The sequence below is a fragment of the Lagopus muta genome, chromosome 3, assembly GCF_023343835.1.
Source record: "Lagopus muta isolate bLagMut1 chromosome 3, bLagMut1 primary, whole genome shotgun sequence".
Classification (NCBI taxonomy): domain Eukaryota; kingdom Metazoa; phylum Chordata; class Aves; order Galliformes; family Phasianidae; genus Lagopus; species Lagopus muta.
Genome location: NC_064435.1, coordinates 20,891,323 through 20,917,919, shown reverse-complemented (window position 1 = coordinate 20,917,919; position 26,597 = coordinate 20,891,323). Strand labels below are relative to the sequence as shown.

Here is a 26,597-nt window from a genome sequence, read left to right as displayed (position 1 = left end):
AGATTGTCTACCTTCCTGTTATTATTTCAGCTTTGAACTACATATCCTTAAACACCGTAGTTGTTCTGTGAATACCATCCACACAGACATCAGCAGGGACAAGGAAAGGAAGAACTCCATTACTCCATGGAGCCTTTCTATTGGCTGAGTTAGGAAGCCTGAACCTCCTGAATGCTATGGAGGCTCCTGCTCAGTTGTACTTCAAAGAGCTCAGAAAGGGAAGCTGTGGGCTTTCCACTGACTAGAACTGATCCAGAGGTCAGCTCTTTAATAACTGCATATGCATTTGGCCCAAAGTACAGAGACCGTATGTTTAAGAGCTCTCCAGGTTACCAGCCAGCCAGAAAGCAACAGCCACCTAAAAAGCTGCAAATGAGAGCAATCAGAAATCTGATGTGCAATATTCAGTGCCAATTCCCATGAAGTTAACTCAAGCTCAAGTGTGCATTAAGATTCTCCTTAACAGAACTACTTCCATATTTAATCCATACATAACACTGCTGCTACTTTAAGAAGAGTGGAAAGAGATCACATGAAATCTACAAAGGTAGTTGAAAAGTCCATTCATAAAACTTTTATTCCACTTACATCAACTTAATACACATGTTCTGAACAGTTATGCTTGGATTGTTCATGAAAATTTCATAAGACATTAAACAAAGCTAGCCATCATCAAGTTATTTCCCTGTTAACTATTTTTACAGCACATGCATGTTAGGCAAGTATCAAAAAAAAAAAAATCACAAAAGCAAAAAACCTAAAAAAGTTAAATACATGGGTTTTTTTGTTTTACTGCTGTGCTCGATATACAGTGTCATTATGGATATCAAGCAATTCATTTTTACTGCATCTTTACTTGTACATTTGTTCTTAGGTTGCTTAAACCATTTAAATACAAATAAAATGTGTAGCAAAAATAATGAAAGCAACAGCAGGTAACTTTACAAATAATGGAATGTGAACCGTTTCTCTGTCCTTCTCTAGAGAAAGTTGACTGGATTATCAAACTGTCTTAAGGAACACTTCAGCTGCAATCAGATGTACACTTGATTGGCATATTCCACAGATTTCACATGTTTACTTGACATGCAATATCTATGGGACATAATTGTATTCACAGCCATGTGTGCTCCAGCTTGATTATTCATGCTAACTACACCTGTGGCTGCAACCGATTATCCCTTTTTTCCACCACGCAGACCAACATGCAAGCAGTCTTCCTCGCTTGACACAGAAAGCTGTTTTAACACTGGCCTTGTGGAAGCCACAATGTACCAAAAGTACTATGCCAAACATGTAAAACTCGTATAAAAATTTCACAACCCTATATTGGCCACCTCAGATGAAGACAGATAAATTCCCCCAATGTTAACTGGCTCTATTCCCCTAATATTAAACAAAACCACATGGGAAATATAGAAATCCAAATAGAAGTAACATAAACCTGTCAAATCGTAAACAAAAACTATTTGTGGGACAGCATGGATGACAAATGGTTTACTGTGTAAGTTTCAGAATGAGGCAGACGGAAGTTGGAAGGCTGGTTAATTCTCCCCTCCTTCTCCTGCTTCAGCTTCATCTCCTTGGGTATCCGATGTCCACAACTGTTTGGGAAAGAAAAGAGTAAGTATTAATACCTAACATGTTTCACAACTAGCAATCATCATTTGGTAAGCTAGCTTTCTTGTTAATAACACCGTACGAGGTTATACTAAGTGCCATGGGGAAAAAAGCACATCCACAAATTGCTCTTTGCAGACAGCAGGAAAGGTGAATGGCCATTACTTCTACATGAAAATGTAGATCTAGTCCTAGATGACCTAACCCTACACTCCTTTAACGAGGAAGTCCATGACCAGTCAAAACCAAGGTTTCATATTCACATGGATAGGTATGTTATAACCACACGCAGGCAAGAGTCAGATAAAGAACAGATGCATACAAATAAGAAACTAACAATATTTGTTTTCTTGAGACTTCAAGTGGGATTTACGCATCTTTCTGAAAGGAAAGTTTCTGCAAAAGCCTCTCCTTGTGCCCTACAGAAGAGTGAATGCTACTTTTTCTTCAGAATAGACATCTAAAAGATTTGCCTGCTTTGTTTTTAATTAAAAAACAAAACAAAAACAAACCACACAGCATATTTCTCTAAAATCACTATCCCTTGGCTACACATATAGACAGTTGCTTAAAGAGTAGTGCCTCCAAACCTGGAGGGCAGAGAAAGGAGAAAAGAAATATCTGGCTAAATAAAAAAAAAAAAAAAAATATATATATATATATATATATATATATATATATATATGTTGTATACACCAAATCCTATTTTCAGCTCCATAAAACATGTTAAGGAGCCATATATCAAAGTTAAGCATCACTTAGGAAGCTAAATATCAGTTCCAAGGCAACACCTGGAGCATAGAAATCATTATTATGTGAACAAACTGTTACCAGCCTAATGCTGTTTGTAATCTCTCCCTGGAGCTTTAGCAGCCTTAACTGAGTCCTTCATGCTCTATGGCAGTAAGCAGTAAAACCCAAGAATAACTTAATTTTTTTGTCTGCCCGCATTCTAGCATGGCTTGGGATCTACCTTATTGCAGGTCTCATATAATGCTTATAAACAAAAAAGAAAATGAGCACCAGAAACACTTCACCCTTTTCAAAAATTATAGGACGATAGAGAATCTTATGCAAGCCCAATAGCCTTGTTCTTACTACAAAAAACACAAAGTCACTGCCCTAAGCACTCCTTACTAAAGATATTATAATTATTATTATATATATATTATTATATTATAAAGATATTGGGGTTGGACTCGATGATCTCTGGAGGTCCCTTCCAACCCCTACAATTCTGTGATTCTGTGATATTAAGCAACAAGATAGTCTACTTGAGACAGCAACACACTTGTCTGTTTCTAACCTCTACACTACATTTAAATCCATTACTTTATTTCAGCACCACTCCACACATTTCTAAGAAATGCAGGCAGAAGAGTTTAAGTCAAATTTATCAGATGCTTCATTTCTAAAACTTTACCTCTAGAACATCTAGAGAAACGTATGTACCTGTCTTTACTAAGAAGAGCCTGTCTGGTATAAGAATTCCCAACTGAGAGAGCAGAGTTTAAAATAACCAGCTGGGAAGAGAAGCCTTCAGGGGAACAGGAATGGGCAAAGATATTCCCCATTCCCCAGAAACAAACACACAAGACAATTTCGTAACTCAGCAAAGATGAAATACCTAGCAATCCCAGTAAAACAAATTTTGATCTGCTATATTAAAAAAATCCTCTGAACACTTCTCTGCCTTCAGTCCCCAACAGATTTCTTCAGACAGATGAAACAGTCTAGAAAGAATTACCAACTGAGAAAGCTGCTACTGCACGCTCTAAAAGAGCCTACTGCACTGTCTAAAAGACAAGAGACTTGCATAACTAGCAGACCAGACCCTTCTACACTTAGGATATTCACTGCAGTCTTTGTCAGAAGTTACATCAGAAGTTGTGGAAGAAGCAGGAATTAATGTAAGAGCAGTACTCACACAGATCACACAGGAGGTACCCATCTGACAGGGATATGGAATCTTGCAGCTACCTAGAAAAATCTCCCTTATAATAGAAACCTGACATTAACCGTCAGGTCCTGCAAAGGTAACACACACAGTGTGGAAGCTCAATCCAACTTTTGCTCCAGGACAAGGCAAAGCTCTCTTAAACTGCTATGGCCAGCTGCATGTTATTTTCACTACGAAGCTGGCAACTGAAGTCGCTTCTATTCTCTATTTCAGTTGATCTCTCATTTGAGGGACAAGCAATCTCACCCAAGGGACAGCACACACAGAGTGAAGCCAATGCTGTCTCTGTCTCCCTTACAGAGGCTGAGAAATCTCTGCCAATTGTTTTGTAATCAACAGCTGGAACTATTGCAAGTAGTTCTCCAGAAATATATTATGTTGCCATTCGAGTGGAAGAGGTTCCAAGAAACAGGCAAATAAAGCCTTACAAACAGAAAATATGGCAGCTCCAGTTTTATGTAACTGAACAACTTCACTTTGGTTACAGTAAGAAAAGCCCAGATATTTGCAAAAGTCTCCAACGCTAGATGCACTTAACATAGGAACAAGGAGTTCCATCTGGCAACAAAAGAGCCTCTTATTTTTTCTACTCTTGCTTGTAGTTCTCCCTTTCCTCCACAAGATGACTGGGAAGTGAACTATGTCATTAATTACAGCACCGCATGCTTGCTGTTGATCTGAACTGTCTTGTTTAGACATTTATCTTTGCCTTTTTTACACTTCCAGGTAGGTTAAAAAAACAAGATGATGATTTTACTTACTGTGACAGAGTGACAGCCCCCATCTTACACCACAGATAGCTGAGTCCAAGTAAAAAGGAATAAGACTGTCCTATGACTGCCCTGCAAACAGCCTGACTTGCAACAATTCCAACTTCAGCTTCACTAAAGTTAAAAACCAGCCAGAAATACGACAATAGGCCCTTAAATGGATTTGCTATGAAGTCTTCATACAGAGCAAGCATGAACAAGTTACATGAAATCATACTGAATTTTCAAAGTAGCAAATGCAACTGTGTTCACTAATGCTGTTACAATAAAAAGGTAACTGTTTTGTTTCCAAACCATGTCATTCCAACATACTTGAGTAGAAAGAGTGAAACACTTGGTTGAATTGTTTTGTTAGAGAACTATGGCAGTCAGCCTACAGATACAGGAGATTGGGCAGGAGAAAGATACACACTCGGAAACACAATGTGAACTCATCTGTAAGTGACAGACAATTCCACAGCTGGGGTGAACAGGACAACTCAGCGCTGTAAGGACCAGTTCTGCTATGAGCAGTCTGTAAAACGTAACAATACTCACTGTCAAGTTGTCTCTCAGTAACTGCATTATTAGCGTGCTGTCTTTGTATGACTCTTCACTTAATGTATCAAGTTCAGCAATTGCTTCATCAAAAGCCTAGAGATGAAAGAGACATCCAAAGCTCATTAGCCACGCAACAAAAGGTTATGCAAATAAAAATCAGTGGAACTCCCCCTGCACCCCCCGCAGACCTACCGTTTTTGCAAGGGAACAGGCCTTCTCTGGGGAATTGAGAATCTCATAATAGAACACGGAGAAGTTTAGAGCCAGACCTAATCTGATAGGATGTGTTGGCTGCATCTCCTTTTTACTGATTTCAAAAGCTTCTTGATACGCCTGTTGTGATTGCTCCACAATCCCTTTAGGATAAAACAAACAAAACCCACAGCAAGTGAGTAATTCAAATACTGTGTTCTGACATAAAATCGGTTCATGGTTGTGTGAATAAATTATCCTAAGAGTGAACACTTGTTAATGAGCATTTACATTATCTTATAAGTATTCCACTTCTTCTAATAGTCTAAAAGTTTAGTTATCGCTATGTCACAGATTTAAGTATCTCTGCTACCCCTGACTGCCTGTATCAGCAACAGCTCAGATGCTTACAACACTTTTACAGTGTTTCACAAACATAAACCTCACAGTCTACAGGAAAGAGATACAATGCTGAAGGCTTAACTATACATAGGTTTGATGTGACACAATTTCAATGTCTTCAAATACTGCTAAGCATTACAGATACACATTCGAGTCACAGAAAGCCCCAATGACCCCTATGCCTTTCCTTCAGTTACCTGCGACTCCTCATTCAAACTGTCTGGCAAAGGTAGTGTGTGGCATACCTAAACCTGAAGTAAATACAGCCCAGCATAGCTCAGAAGTTGGACTGTGCTCTTGATGACCACAGGAGATAGACACTCAGAACAAAGGGACCATTATTCTGCACTCTCAAAGACTGTTATATATCTGAGAAAGAGGTAGGCAGGAAGTAATTTGACTCACATGAAAGAGGATTCACATCCTGATTTCTGGATCAAACCAGAAATACATCCAGAGTGATTTCTAAGTGCAGTCACACGTATTCAGAAACAAAGGAAAAAAATCTTTAGGTTAAGTACTCAAAAATGTCAGTATTTGTTTTCAGAGTCTGAGTACTTCTGATACACAATATCTATTGCTTCAGCTTTGAAGATTTATAGGCGTTAAAGTATCAAACTGTTCTCAACGTGGAAGAGGGAGGACACTCTTCCCTGCATATTCATGCAGGGCTCTGGCCCTCTTATTTCACTGCTACCAGGTGAGCACTTCAGAGAAGTCAGACATCTGCTGCACTGCCCTGAAAACGTCCAGCACTCAGCACTCAGCACACTACAGTTGAGAAGAACTGGTTTTACAGGAAGTTAAATTTAGAAATGGTGGGAGGTGTTTCACTATTTCCATATTGGGAAAGTCTTAGAAAATGGTGCTGCTTCTGAAAGCCAAAACAAGCGGCATGAAAAATAAGCAGCTTCAATTAACTTCAGCATTTTATGTTAGATGCTTATGTTTGAGGAAAAGCTCCCAAAAAGCGGGCTTTTTTTGCTTGCTTGACAAGGCAAGAATTACCTTTTGAGCACCAATTCGTGGAATTTATAGCAAAACTAGGTATATTCTGTTTATTTTGAAGTGAGTCATCCAATGTAAGAAATCTGCAGGACATTCAACTTTGTGCTCCTCAGATAGCATCATACAGCTCCAAAACTGAAGGCTGAAGCAGCAGGGTGAGGCCACCTGCTTGACATTCCTGCCCACCAGATTGCCATAAGAAAACAGTGGTCAACACAGTAAGCTGATTTATGAAGGCAAAAATCCAATTCCTATAACTGAGAGCTATGCAGTAAAAAAAAAAAAAAAAAAAAAAAATCTGCTTAACTAAACAGCCATTATTTGCTACAGTCATTATCAGTTGGTCCTTTTTAAGGTTAGGCATCACAGCAAACATGCAGAAAAAAGCCTTCAAGATAAAAGACTTGAGGAGCCATAGCAACTACGAGCCAGATGGGCTTTCCAAATTTTTTCTTTATCTGCAAGTCAGAACCCACTGGTAACTGCTGAGCTAGGATACTGAGCTGAATAAAAATGAAGTTTTAAATTACATTAAACAAAGGTTTTCACAGTCTAACTTTATAGTCAGTAACTACCCTCATGAGAACATACCTTCTAGTTTGTACATGAGAGATTACTGAACAAAAATAGGTCTGCTACGATACACAGTAACCAACATATTTGTTGCACATGGGACTCTGCAGTCACCAGACTAGGTCAGCTTGCATGCAGAAAACACCTCAAGTCAAATCAAAGCCTAGTTTACTAAGTCTTATCTTACTAGCCTTGGTAACTTTATTATCCAGCGTGGATAATAAATGTGGAGACAGGCTCCAGGAAATGGCTTGGAGTTTGTTGTGAACAGTGCTATCTAAATGTAAGATATCCTCCCAAAGTGAAGGTGACTGCACAAAGACAAGGTGTTATGTAGGTGCCTCTTCAATACACCAGGTGGCTTAATTGCTGCAGTTAAGTACAGTATTTTAACTTTACTCACCAAACGAGTAAAGGCAACTTACCTGCTATTAGGACAAACTGCATAACAAGTTCAGGAAATAAAAACCATTTAGAAATCAAACTACCATGGCTATGGAAGAAGTTTACTTAACACTAACATCTGTTTTATTAATCCTTTTCTTCCCCAGCTGTATTCTAGTCTCTCTGCTCACTGAACTTACACAGACTTCCTTGCATGCTGCAGAAACACAGAACTAGCATAAAAAAACCACTTCAGAAAGCTACAGTGACTCTGTGCAAGAAGGTAACAACAATACTCAGATATCCAGAAAAAAAAAGCACAAAGTGGTATTTCAGTGATAAGGCACATTCTTGTATGCATACACTGGATCTGATTGCAAGATTCTGTGACTGCAGACTGCACATCTGCTTCCTGCTTCAGACTGCAGAGGTACACAAACCTTCATAGCTCATCTGAAAGCCAGCAGCCTATGATTTCTTTTTAGAAAACAGGAAGGTTATTACTAAAGAAATCTACATCTGAAAAAGAAGTATTCCAAAAGTTACAGTAGCGTTGCTGTCCACTAAAAGCAATACAGTTTAACAAAAATATAGTGACAACTGACATACAGTACCTTTCTTGTCATCTCCAGCAGCAACCTCGGCCAAGTAACGGTAATAGTCACCTTTCATTTTCAAATAGAAAACTTTGCTTTCTGCTTGCGAAGCATTGGGGATCAAGAACTTTTCCAACAGAGACTAAAATGGAAGCAAAGAACAGCATTTTGAACATGCATACTTTCATAGCTTTTGAACCAACAGTTTGATTGTGCTACCATCTATTTCAAAGTCAAGACAGCTTTACTTCTGCCTATTTTTGTCACATCCTACATAGCATATTCAGCTAAGGAAAAACGTGTTCTGGATCACAACTGTGGGTACCAAAAGGAATGTTCCATGCTGTGACTCTATAGGGAGAACAGGAAAGAAGTCTGTTCATTTAGTGCTGAAGAGCCAAAGGAAGGGTTTTTGTAGGCCCTGACAAAAATAACACAATCCAAAGAGTCTGGGCAGGGTGTACACAATGGAATGAAGTCTGCATCCACAGATGATAAAAGGATTCAAAATATCAGCTGCCAAATCAAGACCCAAATATCTTCCATACACAGGCAATGGCAACTAGGCCAGGCTAATGAGGTTTGTTTCTTTTTTAATTAGCATTAAGTGGAACTCTACACTAGAATCACCGAAGAGAAACTGCACAGTGAATCTGGATTCCTGCCTTTCTAGACAGTTGAATCAACAGCTGTTCAGCTATGTGACTACATGCTGCCCTAACAGGAGCTGCCCATCCATTCCAAAGCAAAGGCAGCTCTCTGGAGTCACCCCAGCAAATCCTCCCAGGTCACCAGTTAAGACCTGTTTTTTTTTCCCTAGATTGTTCTACCTGCTTATTAAATTAACGTAGCAAGTTACCAGCTGCAGCAGTCATATAATTTAGCAGGAGTTCTATTATGATGAAAAGAAAAAAAAAAAAAAAAAAAAAATCACTAGCTCCAACACATTTAGTCAAATTAAGGCACAAGCCTGTCAAACTTCTTGATAGTGAGTGCTTGAAGTCAGACTTTGAAAGAAAAGCCAGTTATTTAAAAACCAGAATAAGTGCAGAAGAGCTGTTGAGTACTCAAAATGAAATCAGAAACCAGAAAACTGTCAAAATGAAGTGACCTATTGCAGTAGGTCTCTGCCACCAGACAGGGCAGTGAAGTAGCCAGGCTGCCAGAAACAGAAGTTAGACAAGGTTCAGCCACACTTCGGCTCTGGTTAGATTCAAACAACCCACACTAAGTGGGCTTCATTTGCCTGCAAAAACTGAAAGGGATAAGTTCAGTAGTATTAACCAATTTAAATGGTTATCAGTTCTGCTTGTATTTGCAAATTTTAATTGCTCGTCATCAATTTGTGGCTATGTGGCATAGGGAACAGCTTTTTATTTATTTATTTTTTTTTAAGTCACCCAGAAGGCATGAAAACAACTGCATTTTTTTTAAGCACGGCTTGAAAACCCATTTCAACATAATGGGGGAAAGAGTCATCTTTACTAATTGCTATTTTCAGCATGGCCAGGGCTGGCCCATAACCTCACTTTATAACAGTGCAAGGAAACATCAAGAAATGCTCTTGCTTCTGTTAGAATGACAACACAGATGATCCTTTGGCAGCAAAGGGAATGTGACACGAGCAGGACAGCAGAAGCACAGTTACAGAGCCAAGCAGGCTGCCAAGCTGCCAGAGGCATCCTTCTGGAGGGCACAAACTATACCTGGAGGGCTCAGTGCCACTGCTGCCACAGCACTGTGGCACAAGCAGAGGGCTGCCAGGTACACAGGGTACACGCTGGCTCTCTGCAACTACTTACAGCTCTGCTCTCACCCTTACAGAACTTCAGCATTCAGAGCTACAATACCAACTGTCCCTGCCAAGACAGAGACTTCAAATGACATCTGATGGTTCTTAACTACTGACAGTAAGGCTTATTATTATTAGGCTGTCTCTGTAGGACTGCAGTTAAGACAGGTGCAGATTGCATCCACCCTCCCAACACCCTGAGGAGCTGCCCTCACTCTGTACACTCCATTAATTGGCCTGACCAAGGTACTTGCAGCGATCAAGAAACAAATTCTGCATTTTAAAGCTGACTGGAGAGTACAGCTCTGCTCAGTCCCATTGCAGCAACCAAGTTTCCAGACCTAAACTTAAGTCTCAAGTGAGTTAACTCAATGACTTAAATCATACAAGCAGACATGGAGGAGAAAAGACTATCAATCAAGTCTTAATTATGATAGATGCTAGCAGGGCAATAACTGCTTGGAGAGCGAGTAAGAACCTTAGCAAAAAGCGTTCTAAGCTGAAGTTGAAGACTAAGGACCTAGGAAAATGCCTCTGAACAGCTGTTCATTCACACAGCACAAGCTACGTCAAGTCTAACTCCTGGACTGCACAGGTAGCTCACTCCTGCCTGGGTGAAGGAAGCCTCTTCTACCTAGATACCAGGTAGGACACATATTCAATTTCTCTTACTTGCACTGGTCTTTTCATTTCAGGTTGTACTCCCTTTTATAGGCATGAAGTTATAAACGCAGAACATCTTTAAATTTAGTATGAAGACTTGAATTATACTCTGTCACCTCAGAACTGCAGTGACAGCAGCAATCTGCATGGTGTGCCTACTGAAAGTCACAAACAAGACCAATAAAATAAGTAACTTTTTAGAATGCAGTTACAGAACATCATAAAACAAGGAGGTAAAAACAAACAAACAAACAAACAAAACAACACACTAATCTGACATTATTTAATGGTGTTTCTCCTCCAGCTTCTGGGGAATTCTGTCTTAAAAGAAAATTTAACTGCAAAGCTGATTTGTAAGATTCAACTTTTTCTCCCACAGGAAGCCATATGTCAGTATTTGCCCAAAAATAAGATTCCTACAGATAAAACAACAGTTCTTGTTTTATCTGTAGGAATCTTATTTTTGATGCTGTACTCAACCATTCTAATATGAGGCTGTCTTCCTTCTCCGTTACCAGTCAATGTGATGCTGTTTATCAGCAGAGTTGATCACCATATGATGATGTGGTAACCACCAGTCCACAACAGCTCCAACATGCTCATCTGTAACTAAGAAGCTTGTTAGCTAAGCCACATCACCACAATGCACGTGGCATCCCAACCACTAAGGGAAGTCCACAGAGGAAGGGTTATGTCACACCTACATGGTAGCCAGGTTCTCATGTTCATTTAAGACATTCTACCTACTGTGCCAAGTTTCTACCCATTTTTGAACATCTATTAGTATGCAGTAACTACGATGCCATGGACAGCTGCAATGCCAAAACAACAATCTAGCAGAAACACCTGCTCAAGGAAAAGCCACCCCTCTTCCAAACCCATGGCTCTTCAACTGTAGTTGCCAGAGCTTTTAATATGACAGCAAAAGTTAACTGTCGTGAAACGAACCATGGCATTGCAGCCAAGCAGACAGATGCAGCAGCATCTCAGAGCTGCTAAAACCTGTAACAGCTTGTACAAGTGCTTCAAATACTTTTCATAGCAAAGTTGAAAGCACTCTTTCCAAGATGATTTTCAATGAAATATTGTTATTATTATTTTTTCCTATCTGTTAAACATACATGCATTACGTTTGAATATCAACTCTTATTGATATGCTAGCAATGAAAAGCTCAAGCTTCAACACTTCCCAACTGGTAGCAATAACTGTAACAATAATAATTGTGGATAACAGGTTTTGGTATGCTGGACTGGGACAGACAGTGCTTTCAGGCTCAAAGATGCCAGCTATGCTCACACATACCACAGATAAGCAATCTCACAAATGCAGTGCGTACCCCCACTAAGTATGCAGCAGAGAAAGCCTTTGTCTCAAAAGATGTAACAGACTGCATCAGCACAATTCTTTTTTTCCCCATTCCACCAGTGAACTTCAACTCTGGCTTATATTAAACACCAAATTAGAAAGAGTTCACTTTCTTAAGTTCTTTAGCTAGAGCAGGATATATTCAATGACATTAATCATAAGCACAATGAGTTTTGAGCCTATTTTGATGGAAACCCCTACAGACTTGTTCCTGCAGTTTTGCAAGCAAGTCTTAAGAGTTAAGCTCGGTATTAGAGAAGTACAACAGTAGTGATTCAGTCTTTAAAAGGAAAAAAAAACCCAACACCTTCTACAGAAAGCTTGCCAGCAAATCTATGAGGATGCTCCAAAACTAATGCTTCCCATTTATTATGTTGGCCCATGACATCAGCGCATGTTGATTCTACAGCAGTAGAGGCTGAACCTTCCCACCAGCACACTGTTAGATGTAGTTGCTGTGACAGATGGCAGCAGAGGGGCAGTCTGACAGAAAATCATCTGACACAGAAGTGTGCATGGAACAAAGGCATACTGCTGAATTCCTCCACACAGAAAAAACGGCACACAGTGACACTCACCAACACTTGCTGAACGTTCATGGAGACTCAGCAGCACAGGGAAGCAGTGGGTTTTTCAGCAGTGGCAACAGCAACATGAAAGGCAAGTCATGTTCTGGATGGCTGTGCACAGCTGTCACACCATAAAATAAGGAGCAGCTCCAGCAGTTCACCCAGGTGAACCGGCTGACAGCAGTGATTATGTTGAAAAATGCTGTTTTGCAGCTGAGAATTTGCTCTATCAAGTAGTGCTACTGTGCTCTTTGTATCTGTTGTATTTTCTATTGAAATAAATAGGAGGCATTATTTCCAGAATGACCTACATATATGCTTCAGTTTATCAAGCTGTGGTGAGAACTTCTGTTGAAGACAGGAAGCCAACCCATAGAGACTTGAATAGATTTTTTTTTTCCTTACAGTCTCAAAATATCCTTTTGAAAGTATTTGCATCTCTGGCAAATGACTTGTTTGGGCCCAGAAGACTATTCCAAAATCCACTGTACAAGCATTAAAAAAAACCAATACCTTAATTTTATTCCATTACTTACAGTTCTGTGCATATTTCCCTTTATTAAAAGCTCAGTTTCAGTAGCCTGATTACCTGGGAACTTTACATAATTACTCAAATGCCTGAAGATTTCAACAGCTCAATTCTCCATTTAAGATATTCCCCTCCTGACAAACAAGTCCTAAGAACAAAATCACCTGATTCTACAGCAATACAGTTGTAAATGAGCAGGTAACTTACAGTTTAAGTACCGAGAACAAAACAGCTCTCTAATTACCAAGAATTAACTTCTAGTGAGACAGGTAGTTGGGTAGAAAACTCTAGAGAGCAAAGAAAAAGAAATTTGCCTGCAAAAACTGAAAGGAATAAGTTCAGAAGTATTAACCAATTTAAATGGTTATCAGTTCTACTTGTATTTGCTGAATTTTAATTACTTGTCATCAATTTGTGGCTATGTGGCATAGGGAAGAGCTCTTTATTTTTTTTTAAGTCTCCCAGAAGGCATGAAAAAAACTGCATATTTTTTTAAGCATGGCTTGAAAACCCATTTCTTTGACACTGCACATTAACTGACAGTGGCCCAATATTTTCATGATGCAGAGCACACGCCATTATCTTGACAAGAACACCAGTGTGACTGCACTGGCCAACAGGACTATTCTACCACCTCATCTCTAACAATGCTCCAGAGAAGCTTCCATTAGAAAAATACCATGCTGCTGGTATGTGTAGGGACTACACATCCATGTGTATGGGCTTCCTGAGCTAAGTGCGGTTTCAAAGCGCAGTAACCAGGTCTGTATTCTACACAAGTGGCCACAGTATGTTAGTTCAGTATCTGCAGCTTCTTTGACATAAATTGGGCACAAGGAAGCATTACTTTTCTTAAATCTACTTCCCAATTTCAATTATTAAAAAACCCCACAACATTAGCTTCAGTGCTCAAGACTGCCTTTCTTTTCTTTCCCCCTCAGAAGACCACTAGATAAACTCTTCAAGTGATCTGAAGTTACCATTTCCAAGCAAGAATCAGAAGCCCTCACTGCACTTTTTACACCATCCACGTAGCTATTTACTTTGCATTCTACACAAAGGTGAGGAGGGAAAGAACAAGAAAGATGGGATGGCTGCTAAGGAGAGCCACACACAGCTGAAGCACTGTGGTAGAACAAGCAACACAATTACAGCCAACTGAAGCTCAGTGAATCCTATGATTTAGCTTTTCAGATGTACTGATACACTGACCAGCTGATACACAGAGAGTACCAAGCCCATCCACTGCTCCAGCAAAACAGCTATTCATTTGTAGTCTGAGGCACAAAGCTATCCAGAATGTTTGTACAATGTTGACTTGGTGCATTACGCCTTACCTGCACAGCTGAGCTCAAGTACTTTCAATCGCTATAAAGTATCAGGTATTTACAGGCAGACATTCAAATTACTAATTTGGATCAACATTTCAGGTACACACACTGCAAGAACAACTATGTGCACTTAAAGCAGATTCAGCTACCTAACTAGAATAGTAGCTTACAGAGATTTTCTGCACATATTTCCTCACATGCCTCTATTTTGATGACAGAACTGAAGTAAATCACGTGTTGGAGAAGTTTAAGACACCAATCGCTCCTATAATAAACTAGTGTTTGGCTTTCTGTGCATGTTTTTTGTCAGCATCACAGCCAGGGAAGTTACACAGGCTATGAAATGTTATGTGCAATTAGCGACACTACACAGATTTGGATACTCACAAAGGACTCGACCAAGCCATCTGTGGCCAGCAGTTTTACTTCGACACCTATCTAAACCATCAGAGGAAAGTGACTTACTTTTAAGAGGGATGTTTTCAAACAATCCCTTCCCAAACATTTTTGAAACAGCCTATTAGGATGCTTTTGATGACAGTCCTACTCAGAGTTGAGTATCAGGGCTCTGGGACTGCTGCCTCGTGGATGGCCTCCAACTCTCTTGGTGGAGGGAGAAGAGGGGGGAAAACACAACCCACAAACACCACAAGAGGACCGCTCTGCTGCCAGCCTTCTACTCTGGCCAAAAACAAAGTCTCTATTTAAAGCCAGCTGAAGATTTTGTACCCTCTCATTCACTCAGCAGAACAGGTATACAAGAAAGTCTGACAAATACCAGTAGCTGCTATTGCACTGGAGATTTGATGGAACAGCTGAAAACAAGTCTGCTGCCTGTACCCATTATCCTTTCCTTCTATCAAACTGGCTGCCCACGCAGGAAGCAAGCAGCAGCTTGAGTCAGGCAAGAAGAGAAAAGATGAGGTGAGAACGATGAGCCTTAGCAGGGGAAGAATTCAGATTCTGGGATGATGGAACAAAGCACAGACCATCCTGTAGGCAGGGACTCAGTGCAGAGTTCAAGCAATGGTGGGATATGCAATATGCACAGGGACATCTGGCATTGGTGAGCAGGAAAAAGGTACTCTTAATTATGGCAAAGCAGCTGCTTATCTGATGAAGAACTAGAAGGGGAAATAGCACAGAAACAAAGAGTAATAGGAGTATAAGTAATAAGCAGTAAGACAATAAAGAGTAATAAGTCAGTAAGGGGGAAAAAAGAACTAAAGGACTAATGCAGAAAAAGGAATCCTGTGTAGAAGAGCAGCAATACATTTCAGCTCGTGCAGGAGATCTTGTTAAAACATTCTAAATATGTTTCTGTAAAAAGAGAACAAAAGCAGTGTCACATATGGGCAAGCGGAGGAAGACAAGGGAGAAATAAGTAGGACACCCAGAAAAATCATCCTCGTGCTCACACGTGCACCGGGGGCTAGAACTAAGTAAGTAGGTGTATGCACTAAAACACCTAGGGGGTGTTCAGCACCAAGATCCAGTACGTATGGCCATGTTACCCATCTGCAGTGAAGGGAAGGCATAAGAACTGCAGCAATGAGAAGCAGCATCTTTCACACCAGGCTTCCACAGCCAAACACAGAGCTCTCCTTGCAGACCTGCCTTCCTCAGCTCAACCTTCATGCCTGCCACTAGCTCCTTCCTTCTACCACTGTCTTCCAGTTAGAAATGATGGCATAGGAAACAGATGTTTTTAATATCAGGACATATTCTTAGAGGTTATTCAGAAGCCTAACTCACCTGTACTAATGGCTACAAGCTTTTACCAAAGCACGCTGAAAAACACATGACAGTGAAGGAATTGAATTCTAATTAAGTGAAAACACCTTTCCAATTTAGTGGAATCTGAGAAAATATACATAGAAGGCAGCAGCCAATAAGGAATTTACTTTAATCCTAATTATTTTTCAAGGTTTTATTAAGGCATTGCTATAGGCATTAATACTCAATGAGAAACAAAACCACCTGCAGCATTTCCCTGTGCTTTTGGCAGCGCAGTGATTTTTTAATGCTATGGACTTGAAATAAAGCAGTAAGGTGCCAAAAGCACTTCTCACCATTTTTCAATAAACAAATAATTTAAAAGCCACAGAATTCCTTCTAAGAAACCTGTGATAATCCAGAATTGAAACCACTTGAGTTGGATGAGAATTTCTGCTAGACAGGTATGTCTACGTGAACTATCATGGCTGTACTGCAAACTGGAACACACTGCTGGAGTTGCCTGGAGATTCTGCAGTCTTGGTCTCTGAAGAGATACCATTAACAGCCCCTAGAGACATGATGTAACACTTTATCCTTGCTAAGAAACAGAAGTAAGAACAACTTATACTTAGTAACTTGATCTCTGAGGAGACCTGAAACCTGCAGTATACTGCACTAAGCAACGTATCTATCAGGAGTTCTTTATAGCATATAATGCTAATAAAAGCACTTTACTACTAAAATACCATGGCAGTGATGTAAGCCTGCTCTGCCCTAGGAGAATCTAATCAATTAGAGACTGAAGATCTGATCAATTACAGGCTGAAGAACTGGGATTCCTGCTGTTAAATATTTCTTTACCTGCTAATTACAAGGGGTAATAACATCCAGAAATAAACCTTGCTACTTCATTTGATCTGCATTAAATCTGATTAAAAAGACATACTGGTTTCTTTAGCAGCAGCACGACTTACAACTGTTGATCAGAACAGGCACTGCAAGTCTTCCATCAGATCTCAATGAACAATAAGCACTTATGCAAGAGCATTCAGTAAAAAACAAGTTCAGAAAATAATTGTGATCAATTTTTATTTTACTGCTTATTTCTGTAGTGCTTTAAAGCATATGAACACTCAAGATTGATTTCAAGTAAATCAGCTGTTAACTGGAAGCTACTGAACAGTAGAAGCACTACATACATTAGGTTTTGCTTTTTTTATAAAAAGAAATCAAAGCCAGTTATTAAGCATTAATGTAAGTTATTAAGCATTAACACAGAGTGAAGTGAATTCAGCAGGCTGCTGTTTATCATTAAGGTTTGCTCTGCATCCAACCAATCCAAGAAGATATGGAGGACGCAGATACATGTATATACACATGCACAGCAAATACAAGTAGCAGAAATAATAGCATATTTAAGTTCTTTTTAGCATTTATGCAAAACAACTTATCAAATTTTATGATAAATGGGTGCACTGAAAAAAAATAAAAAAAAAAATCAACATTATAGACATGTTTCTTGTTAAGACTACTAAGTACAGCCTCACCTTTACTCTTGGGACCCATCCACCAGTAAGTTTCTTACATAAGCTGGAATTGAAAAATCCTGTCAAACATGAGCTGAAGCTTCATCTGTTTACAGATAGTTACACAAACAACATAAAGTGAACAGAAACTAACAGATTAATTTTGCATGACTGATAACTAAGAATCAGTTTCATTTGAACAAATCCATGGGTGTTTTAACTCTGATTCAAGAGCTTTTCAGCAGTTTCAATCAAAGAATGGTTCAGGTTGGAAGGGACATGTAAGATCATTTAGTTACAAACCCTTGCTATAGGCGGGGACAATACAATACAGCACCCATGCTTCAAAAAAAGAAAAAGCACAAAAGAAATTGCTTTAGTTTAGGCACTGCAAAAGAAAGAAAAGAAAAACCAGAAACACCTGAAGGGGTGTAACTACAACCAGGAAAGTGATTAAAGGGATTAACAAAGTGAAATCATGAGGTTGATACAAATCATCTCAGCCTCTTAACTTCAGTGTGCTTGAGCAATTATATCAGCAGAACTTTAACTTAAAAACCTGGCTGTGGAGAGTTGATTAAAAGCTTCGTTCATCCTGGGAAGGACAAAACCCTACCCATATTCTGCTCAGCAGTATCTTAAAAATAATCATTCAGATAAGCAATTTTTGAATCACAAATATTCATTTATTTTCACACACATCACTAACATGTTACCAGTTAACATTTTTCAGTATTAAACTTAGAAACAGGAGAGGACACCTGGAGTTCTACACCTAGGTTTGAGCTCCACAGTGCAAGGCAGACATACTGAGACAAGGCCAGTGGGACACCACGATGGTTATGGGGCTGGACACGTGACATGGGGAAAGGCTGAGAGCTGGGTTTGCTCAGCTTGGAGAATAGCAACAGAGTTTATTGCAGTGGACTGGGCAGCCGCCTAAAGAAGATGGAGCCAGACTATTCCTGAAGGTCTGTTAGTGCAAGAGACAGCAGGTGAGCTGGAATGCAAGGAGTTCTGATTTCACAGATGGATATGGTTTTGTTTTAACTGTACGTATAACCAAACCTTGCACAACCTCTCTGGACAGCCTATTGTAATCTCCATCCTCAAAGATACTCCAAATTTGACTGGACAAGACTGACAAATGATGAAGGCATACCTGTTTCGAGCAGAGTTGAACTTCCCAAATTTGCCCCCCTTCCACACCCCTCCCACCCACCCAAAACAGATCAGTTACATAGCACAGGTCTCTCAAAGAGAGAAAAATAAAAATCAGCCCAAAGGAGTCACTGAACTAAATGTATTAGTTTAGACAATATCGCAGAGGCGCTAACAAAAAATGCCATGAAAGCATCTGGAGTTTGTGTAATACAATCATTCTACCCCTCTGCTTGTTACCACCACTCTGTAGGCTAGCCACACTCCCTGACCATCAGGAGTGAGCTTTAGGAATGGCCCACATGTACACAATTGTCTGCAAGCATCAAAAAGCATGTGGCTGTCTGCAGGAGGGAGGACATTCCACACAGGAGGAGGCTTTACAGATGTTAAAACAGTAACATATCAGGTGTTTGCAAGCATTTAGAAAATAGTCTCTGAGGAATTTGTTATTACAACAGCAACAAGCATTAATTCTGTGCTATGTTCTTTAAGAAGCCATTTGGATGCATTCCGAATGGAATTTTGCTCTCAGCCCCCAGTGAACTGCTGTCCCATAAACTACTTACTTAAGCCTTCCTCCTACTACCCTGGAAAAAAAAAATACATGTGAAAGAATTGCACAACTGAAGTAATTTAGTCGAGATTTAACTTCACTTTCTCTTCTCACAAAAATAACCACCTTTATGGATCTCCATTTAGAAAACGTAAAGAAATCTAAATAGGCACACAAGGAGCACCATTTTATCCTTTAGGACATGATGTTAGGAAGAAGGACAAGGAGAAATGGTTTCAAATTAAAAGAAGGAAGATTTAGACTGGATATAAGAAAGAAGGGTTTATTATTATTATTATTATTATTATTATTATTATTATTACAGTAGGAGTAGTGAGGCACTGGAACAGGCTGCCCAGAGAGGAGGTGGATGCCTCATCTCCAGAGACATTCAAGGTCAGACTGTTAGGGGCTCTGAGCACCTGCTCCAGCTGTAGGTGTCCCTGTTCACTGCAGGGGTTGGACTAGATGACCCTCAAGGGTCCCTTCCAACTCAAAAGGGTCTATGAAATAATAACCTGGCAACAAAAGCATCTTATTCAGAGGGTCCTGAACAGCACAATTATCCTTAAGCTTCTCTGGCAGGGAGGGGGGATGTCATGTACCACCTATGGGGACAGTTTCAGGAAGGCACTTCAGACAGTAAGAGGAAGGACCCAAACAGAAAAGAAATAGTGAAAGAGCAGCTGCTCACAGCGAGCAAAGATCCACTTCAGATAAAACTGTAGGGAACTTTGGGGAGGAAGACAGATCACCCAGAAGACTGGGCACAGGGGACAAACAAGACAAATCACACCAGACATTTTGGAAGAAATGCAAAGGACTGTTCTGTAGGCTGGCACATACAGCAGTAGAAGGCAGCCATTTAGAACTGCATTCATAGTAACCAAAAAATGCTGGTCATGTTTTAAACTTTTTCATTTACGTTTAACTCATATCAGAAGCTGCATGAAAGCCTGTAGTATTTCAGATCTCCTGAAAACCAACATGCAAGCAGTAAGAAATATCAAACACCAGCCATGCAAAGACCTCTCTATACATACTCTGTATTTCAGAATCCTCATTAGCTGGAAAACTCACCTTCATGTAAATGCAATGCAAATCACTTCAGCTACAGTTGATTCCCACTAACGGCAAAAAAGCATTTTTAAGAAAATCCACACCTGTTGATTAATATCTTTTTTTTTTTAAATATGGAAATGACAAATAAGAGGTTATTACACAGGCATATTTCAGACATACTTTCTACTGCAAAAAGTGAAACGGGATGTGAAGCACACACTTTGCCAACATGAGGAAAATTACTTAACTAGGAGTTTAATTTCCTGTATCAATATGAAATTACTGAGGCTGGAAATTTTCTGTAATACTCAAGTAAATATATTGTGCATTGCCGTGCTCAAGCATCATCTGTATATGTTTTTCCCCCACTATTCTTGAATTATTTGGAAATTCATTCTTCATTACACACAAGATCACAATTACTTGCAGTTTATCAGCGCTACCAAGCCAACTGAAACACTGGAGTTGGTTATAATATGCCCGAATATACTACAGCACACATCTGACAATCAGAATTGGTGCTGGATCAAGAGTTTTGATGCCTCTGCAGCAGCAGACAGGAGGATGAGTTCACCTGCTTAGAGAGCTGTAAGGGGTCTCCATGTCAAGCTCAAGGAAAGGAACACTTAGGAGATAGGAGATAAAGACACAAATGCTGACTTTTCATAGCAAGGTCAGCATAAAGAAAAACAGCTGGATCAACTCATGTAACTGCCTGTGTGTGTGTGTGTATATATTATTTAAAATCACTCCATCTCGTCGCTACAAACCAAGAAAAAAGTCCATCATTAACCACTCTTATTCACCCCCTAAATTAGTGGCAGAGCTGGAAACAGAACCCAGACACAGTTTGGTACATACTCTGCACCAAGTGGGTTAGAAGGGCTGTTTCTTCCAACCCACTGGAGTTTGATTCCAACAAATGAGGGAAGAGTGAGGAGCAGCAGAAGAGCCAGCCCTGGCTGCATCTCACTAGTCACAGTCCCTTAGTTGCTTTCCTCCCCTCAACACAGAAGTTGGAACAGCAGTCACTTCCATGCTCAGCCATGATGTAACACTCCAGGGCATTAAACGTTACTTAAGAACCCAATGAGCGATTGAAGACAAAGACTCAAACAGATACATAGTCTTAATAAAGGGTACAAAAGTATTCAAGCTGCACTTGTACTGAAATGGACAGGCTTCCTGATAGAAAACTCTGGAAATTCAACACTCCTGGTTACGTTAATGGCATACTTAGCAAAAACCATGATTTGCTAAGCATTACTCTTCACTCCTGTGAGCTGTTACGCACCAGGCTACACGATGCAAAAGTTAGAGAATCTTCTAAAAAGGAAAAAAAAAAATCCTAGTTCTTCCTTTGCATAAGGCAACACGCAGACTCCTGGTCATGGAAAAAAAAGCCAAACTACTTTACTACTTTTTTTGCCCCTCCAGTAAAGTGGATTTCAAGTAAAGGAATACAGTCAGTCACATTTCTAGGCAAGTAAGAACATATGTGAACGGGACAACTCAACTAACAAATATTTTAGCATATAACCTAATCCTTGACTGCAATTCTCAAATTTAGTGCATGCTGTTTGTAAGCATTTTTAAAGTCGTATCACTTGAATATCACATTTCACTCCTCCCCCCCACATTTTAAAATGACTCTTTCCATTTAGATTTAGTTACTATAAATCACTGCCTGAGGCACTGCTTCATCTGGACAGCAATTTTCCCTTCTTCTATTAAGAAAAACTGGACTGGCAACACTGAAAATGAGTAAGACGTTAGCTGCCTAGTAGTAACAGTCAAAGAATATTCATGTCTTTGAATGCTTTACACTTCTCTGGTTAAACACACACACACACACACACGTCTTTTTAAGATGGAACAGATTTAAACAAGATTCCCCTCCTGCATTCCCCTCTCCCAGATAAGTCAGCTACTGCAGCGGAGTCAACAACTAGGATTTCTTTTGTTTTAGTCTTGTTTAGCACACACAATAAAAGCAAGCTAGTTTTGCCTTCATCTGGTTTCCATTATCAGAAAAAAAAAAAAAAAAAAATCTAACTGCAAACACTTTAAGCTCTGCTAAGAAGGGTTTCTAAGCCCAACAGTGTAATTGAAATTATTCCTTCAACACAAGTGTAGTTTACAAAAGAAACTCAGATCATTCTGAAGCACCCGCCTTCATTAATAAAATAAATTAATAAAAATTGAAAAGAAATAAGGAATTTACAACATCAGATTAAAAATCGCTATTTTCCAGACTTCAACAGATGAGCTACCACCTCACATAAGCGTTAAGCCAGCTTCTTCCTCTGCATACAAATTTGGCACTTCCATTTTCACAGAGGAAGTTATTCTCACAAAATAAGGAAACCTCCATACAGGCTGCATTACCAGAACCGTGGAAGGCAACCTAAGCTGGAAGCCAAGGCTCAAAAGTTACCCAAGCTGACTTCCACACGCCCTTGGAGAACCAGCCTTCTAGAGGCAATCAGCACCCATGGCATTTAGTTATCCTATACAACGTATGAAATTTATGCTACCCATTGATGGAACTTCTACTTTGACATCAGGTCTTCAAGCACATGCTCAACTACTTGAGATTTCCCTCCTATCACACACCACTGTCGCATCCAGGTATGTGACCCTGTCAGATAGGATGACACACCAGGAGGGTACACATCCAGCTGACAGCAACAGCTACCTCAGAGCTGGCAGCAGGATAGGATGCCCTCTGCTCATGTGCTCGTTGGAGCACTGCTGGTACCGACAGTCAGAAAAACAGACAATGGGGAACAGGCATCTGAAAGAGGTTCAGACTTTATGAAACCATTTGCCACTGAAAAAAAAATGTATCTACGAAGCAATAGTTCATGTAGACTTGAACATAACTACAAGTCACAGAAAATGCTTAACTTTGAATCCCCCTTTTTTGTCTACTTCTGAAAGCCTAAAGTTTAAGAGGCTATCATAGCATTGCTACTGCCTCTTCCTGCAGACAGCTTTCTGCATGGCTGAGTCATAACTAACATTACATCATCGTACCCAGGGAGGGGCACAATTTCCGTAGAGTAAGAACTACCTCTTACAACCAGTGCAGCATCTTAAAGTCACAGAAATCAGTGTGATCTAGGACACACATACTGTGTGTGGAGGGCTGGAGGAGAAAACCCCAAACCAAACCTTACCCGCTTCAGACTCAAATACATACTGCATATAAGGGAATAGTTACGAGAAGTTAACACAAGATTTCAAAATGTCTCCAAATACACGGAAATACAGTTACTAGTGCTAATATAAAAGAATTGATATATTAGAGAAAAAGAAGAGTTAGACAGTTTCCAAATCTTGTCCTTCAGAAATGCTGTAGGACACCACAGCTTTAATTAAAGGCCAGATAGAGGCAGCCTTAACAGGACCCAGGGCCACTCACCCTGCAACTCTAAGTTAAAACAGATCAACAGTTTCTTTATTTCTCACCAGCACATCATTGCAGATGTCTCTTAGCTCAGTCTCAATTTTCTCTCTGTATTCTCGAGCCATCTGCTGTTTTTTCTCAGCGCCTTCCGTCTTTTGTTCGATACTTGAGACGACTCTCCAAGATGACCTACGGGCTCCTACAACATTTTTATAGGCAACAGAGAGAAGATTCCTCTCTTCGTTGGACAGCTCGGCTCCTTGCTCGGTCACAGACTTCATGCAACTCGCCATGTCATCATATCTTTCAGCCTGCTCAGCCAGTTTGGCCTTTTGCACTAGCTCATTTTTATCCATGCTGATATTTCTAAAGAGGAAAAATAGTGAGGCATTATTAAGACATTGGTTAAGGACAAAAATGTTTCAACTTCTCATGCAGAGCAGCCATCCTCTAAGTAGCCTGGAATTATAAGAAGTACAGCTGAAATCTGGAATGCAAGGCACATAAGCACTCAAACACACAAACAGAAAACTTAAAGTCATTGCTTCTTTCTAAAAAAAAGAATTGTTAAATGGTTTAAGTTATTTCTGAAATGCAAGCAAAAGCATCTAAAGAAACTGGAAGCAAATAATTCCTATCTTAAGTGCGCACACGATCCCAGTTCTTTGCCATCACTCTCTCTTAAGAACGCATTCAAGCTGTGGCATCAACTGCACCTAATTATGAATGCAACTAAATTGATAAAGAAAACAGCCAATGGTATCTTTGTCACAAGGACAAAAAGGCGGCTAGGCAAGCAGTACCACGCAGCTCTGTTCCTTAACAGAATCTTACCACTCCATCCAGAAAGGACTGGAAGAGGGATCTGCCAATCAAACCCCACATCCAATGCTCTCAAGTCAGAGCAGCGCAGATCCCTAAGCGCGAAGGACCGCACCTCCAGCAGTGTGAGCCTCCCTTCTCTAGCTGGGCTATGCTGGCCTTCTGACCCAGATATTTTTCAGAGACAAAAAGAAGTTTTTGCAGTTAGGAAGAAATATTACGTTGATGTCAGTATTTTACTAGCACGAGCTGGTGGGGATGCTTCGTAACCCAGATCCAGTCAAGGCTTGGTCTGCTCGTAGAGATCCCGGTGCCTGGTGAAGGGGGCAGGGAGAACGGTCCTTCCCTGCGCCCCCGCCCCCTTTTATGTACCTGGCACAGTCCCCTCCGAGGCCCTGGCAACATGTTTCGGGATCTATCATCCTTCAAAGCTCACCTCAGTGCGGTCAGGATGCTTCATGCTTTCCCACACACAACACAAAACCCCGCACCTTACCCGGTAGCCTTTTGTCATTTTTACACCAAGAAACCACGGCCAACGGCCGCGCTACTTCCCACAGACGGCAAAAACCGAGCGCGTTTCAGCCGTTCGGTCACCCGGCGCTTCCGGCAGCCCCTTCCCCAGCAGCGGGGCGGGAGCCCGGAGCGCCTCTCGGCGACCCGCCCAGCGCTCAGGAGCCATTTTAAGGAGCGCCGAGGCCCGCGCTGCCGCGGGCGGCCCACCGCCGAGCGCCGGGGCTGCGGGAGAGCCGCGCGCCGCCGTAAGATGGAGCCGCGGGCGGCGGGGAGGGCGGAGGGCGGCGGGCGGCCCCCGCCTCAGGGCGGCCCCTCCTCTCCTCTTCTCTCGTCTCCCCTCCCCGCGCCGCGCCCGCCGCATCCGCCCGCCACCGAGCGCCGCGCCCGCGCCTTTGTCATGGCGGCCGGGCGCCGCAGCCCTGCCCACCTCCGTGCGCCTTAATCCCGCTCACCTCCGCCCAGCGCCGGGGGCGGCGGAGCAGCGGCAGGAGGAGGATGCCGCCTTCCCGTCCCGAGCGCGGGGCGAACCGCGGGCCCGGCTCCGGAGAGGCGACGGGAAGGGAGGGGGGGGGGGGGGGGGGGGGGTGCGAGCTGTACCCCCCGGGGCCCCGCTGAAGGCCCCCGCGCTGCTACGCAGCCACACCCCGCGGCCCCCGCCCCTCCGAACCGAGCCGGTCGTCTCCCCTCCGCGTCGCCCCGGCCACCCTCACCTGCCGCCGCCGCCCCTCGCCGCGAGCCCCCCCGCCCCGCTCCCTCCCCGCCGGGAGCCGCCCGAAAGGAAGGGCAGGGGCTCGGCGCTGCCGGCCTGTCGGCAGCCTCGCCTCGGCCCGGGTATCGGAGCGGCAGGCGGACGCGGGCCCCGTTACCTACGCGAGGCGGGAGCGAGGCGCGGTGTCTCGGAGCGGGCGGCCGGCGCGGACTGTGCCTATCTCGCGGCTCGCTGCGCTGCAGCCTCTTTCCCAGCGCCACACACGGCGTCTCCGCCAATCACCGCGCCGCTACCGCACGGGCAGCGCACCGCCCGTGACGTCAAGCGGCGCCATGGCAACGGCGAGGGCGCGAGCACGAGCCCGCGCCTCCCCCGGCTCACAGCGCTCAGGGCGGAGGCCGAGCCCGAGCCCGGGCCCGCCGCGGCCCCGCCCGCGGGAACGCGCGTCTCCCATCCCCCGCCGCCCCCCGCCGCTTCCCCCGCCGCGGGTCCGCGCCCCGCCCCTCAGCCCCGGCCGCCGTCACTCCGCCAGCGCGGGGAGAGCCGCCCGGCCCGGAGCTGTCCCCGGGGCTGCGGCGCGTGTGTGGGCGTTCCCCCCTCCCCTCCGAGCCCCACGTTTCCTTCCCTCTCTGTGCCGCCTTTGTGTTTCCCACCCGGCCCGAGTTTTGGGCGAGTCGCGAAGTCGCAACGCGCTCGCCGCGGCCCTGCCGTGCCCGGAGCGGAGGGGCAGATCCCGCCGGGCTGGGCTGCCCTGGGGCCTGCGGCGCGCGGACGCCGAGGGGGAGGAGGAGGGGTGTTGGAATGCTGAACGCTGCCCGT

The 26,597-nt window shown here is 42.3% G+C and overlaps 1 protein-coding gene across 1 annotated transcript; it reads right to left on the bottom strand.

Annotated features, from left to right (window-relative positions):
- Positions 1-551: 551 nt before the first annotated feature.
- Positions 552-26,073, bottom strand: YWHAZ (tyrosine 3-monooxygenase/tryptophan 5-monooxygenase activation protein zeta). Its single transcript, XM_048940089.1, has 6 exons — positions 25,940-26,073; positions 23,794-24,097; positions 8,064-8,187; positions 5,083-5,246; positions 4,888-4,983; positions 552-1,604 (listed from the first exon to the last, which is right to left on the bottom strand). Exons 2-6 carry the CDS (start codon positions 24,085-24,087, stop codon positions 1,545-1,547), a joined length of 738 nt encoding a protein of 245 aa, XP_048796046.1. The 5' UTR covers positions 24,088-24,097; positions 25,940-26,073; the 3' UTR covers positions 552-1,544.
- Between the last annotated feature and the right edge of the window lie 524 nt (positions 26,074-26,597).

Bases quoted from the DNA above. Each gene is read 5' to 3' on its own strand.
- YWHAZ (XM_048940089.1), bottom strand. From the start codon at position 24,087: ATGGATAAAAATGAGCTAGTGCAAAAGGCCAAACTGGCTGAGCAGGCT. The intron at 8,188-23,793 runs GTGAGAAATAAA...CTTCCATTTTAG, and splicing joins ACATCTGCAATGATGTGCTG to TCTCTGTTGGAAAAGTTCTT. The intron at 4,984-5,082 runs GTAGGTCTGCGG...TTTCATCTCTAG, and splicing joins CCTGTTCCCTTGCAAAAACG to GCTTTTGATGAAGCAATTGC.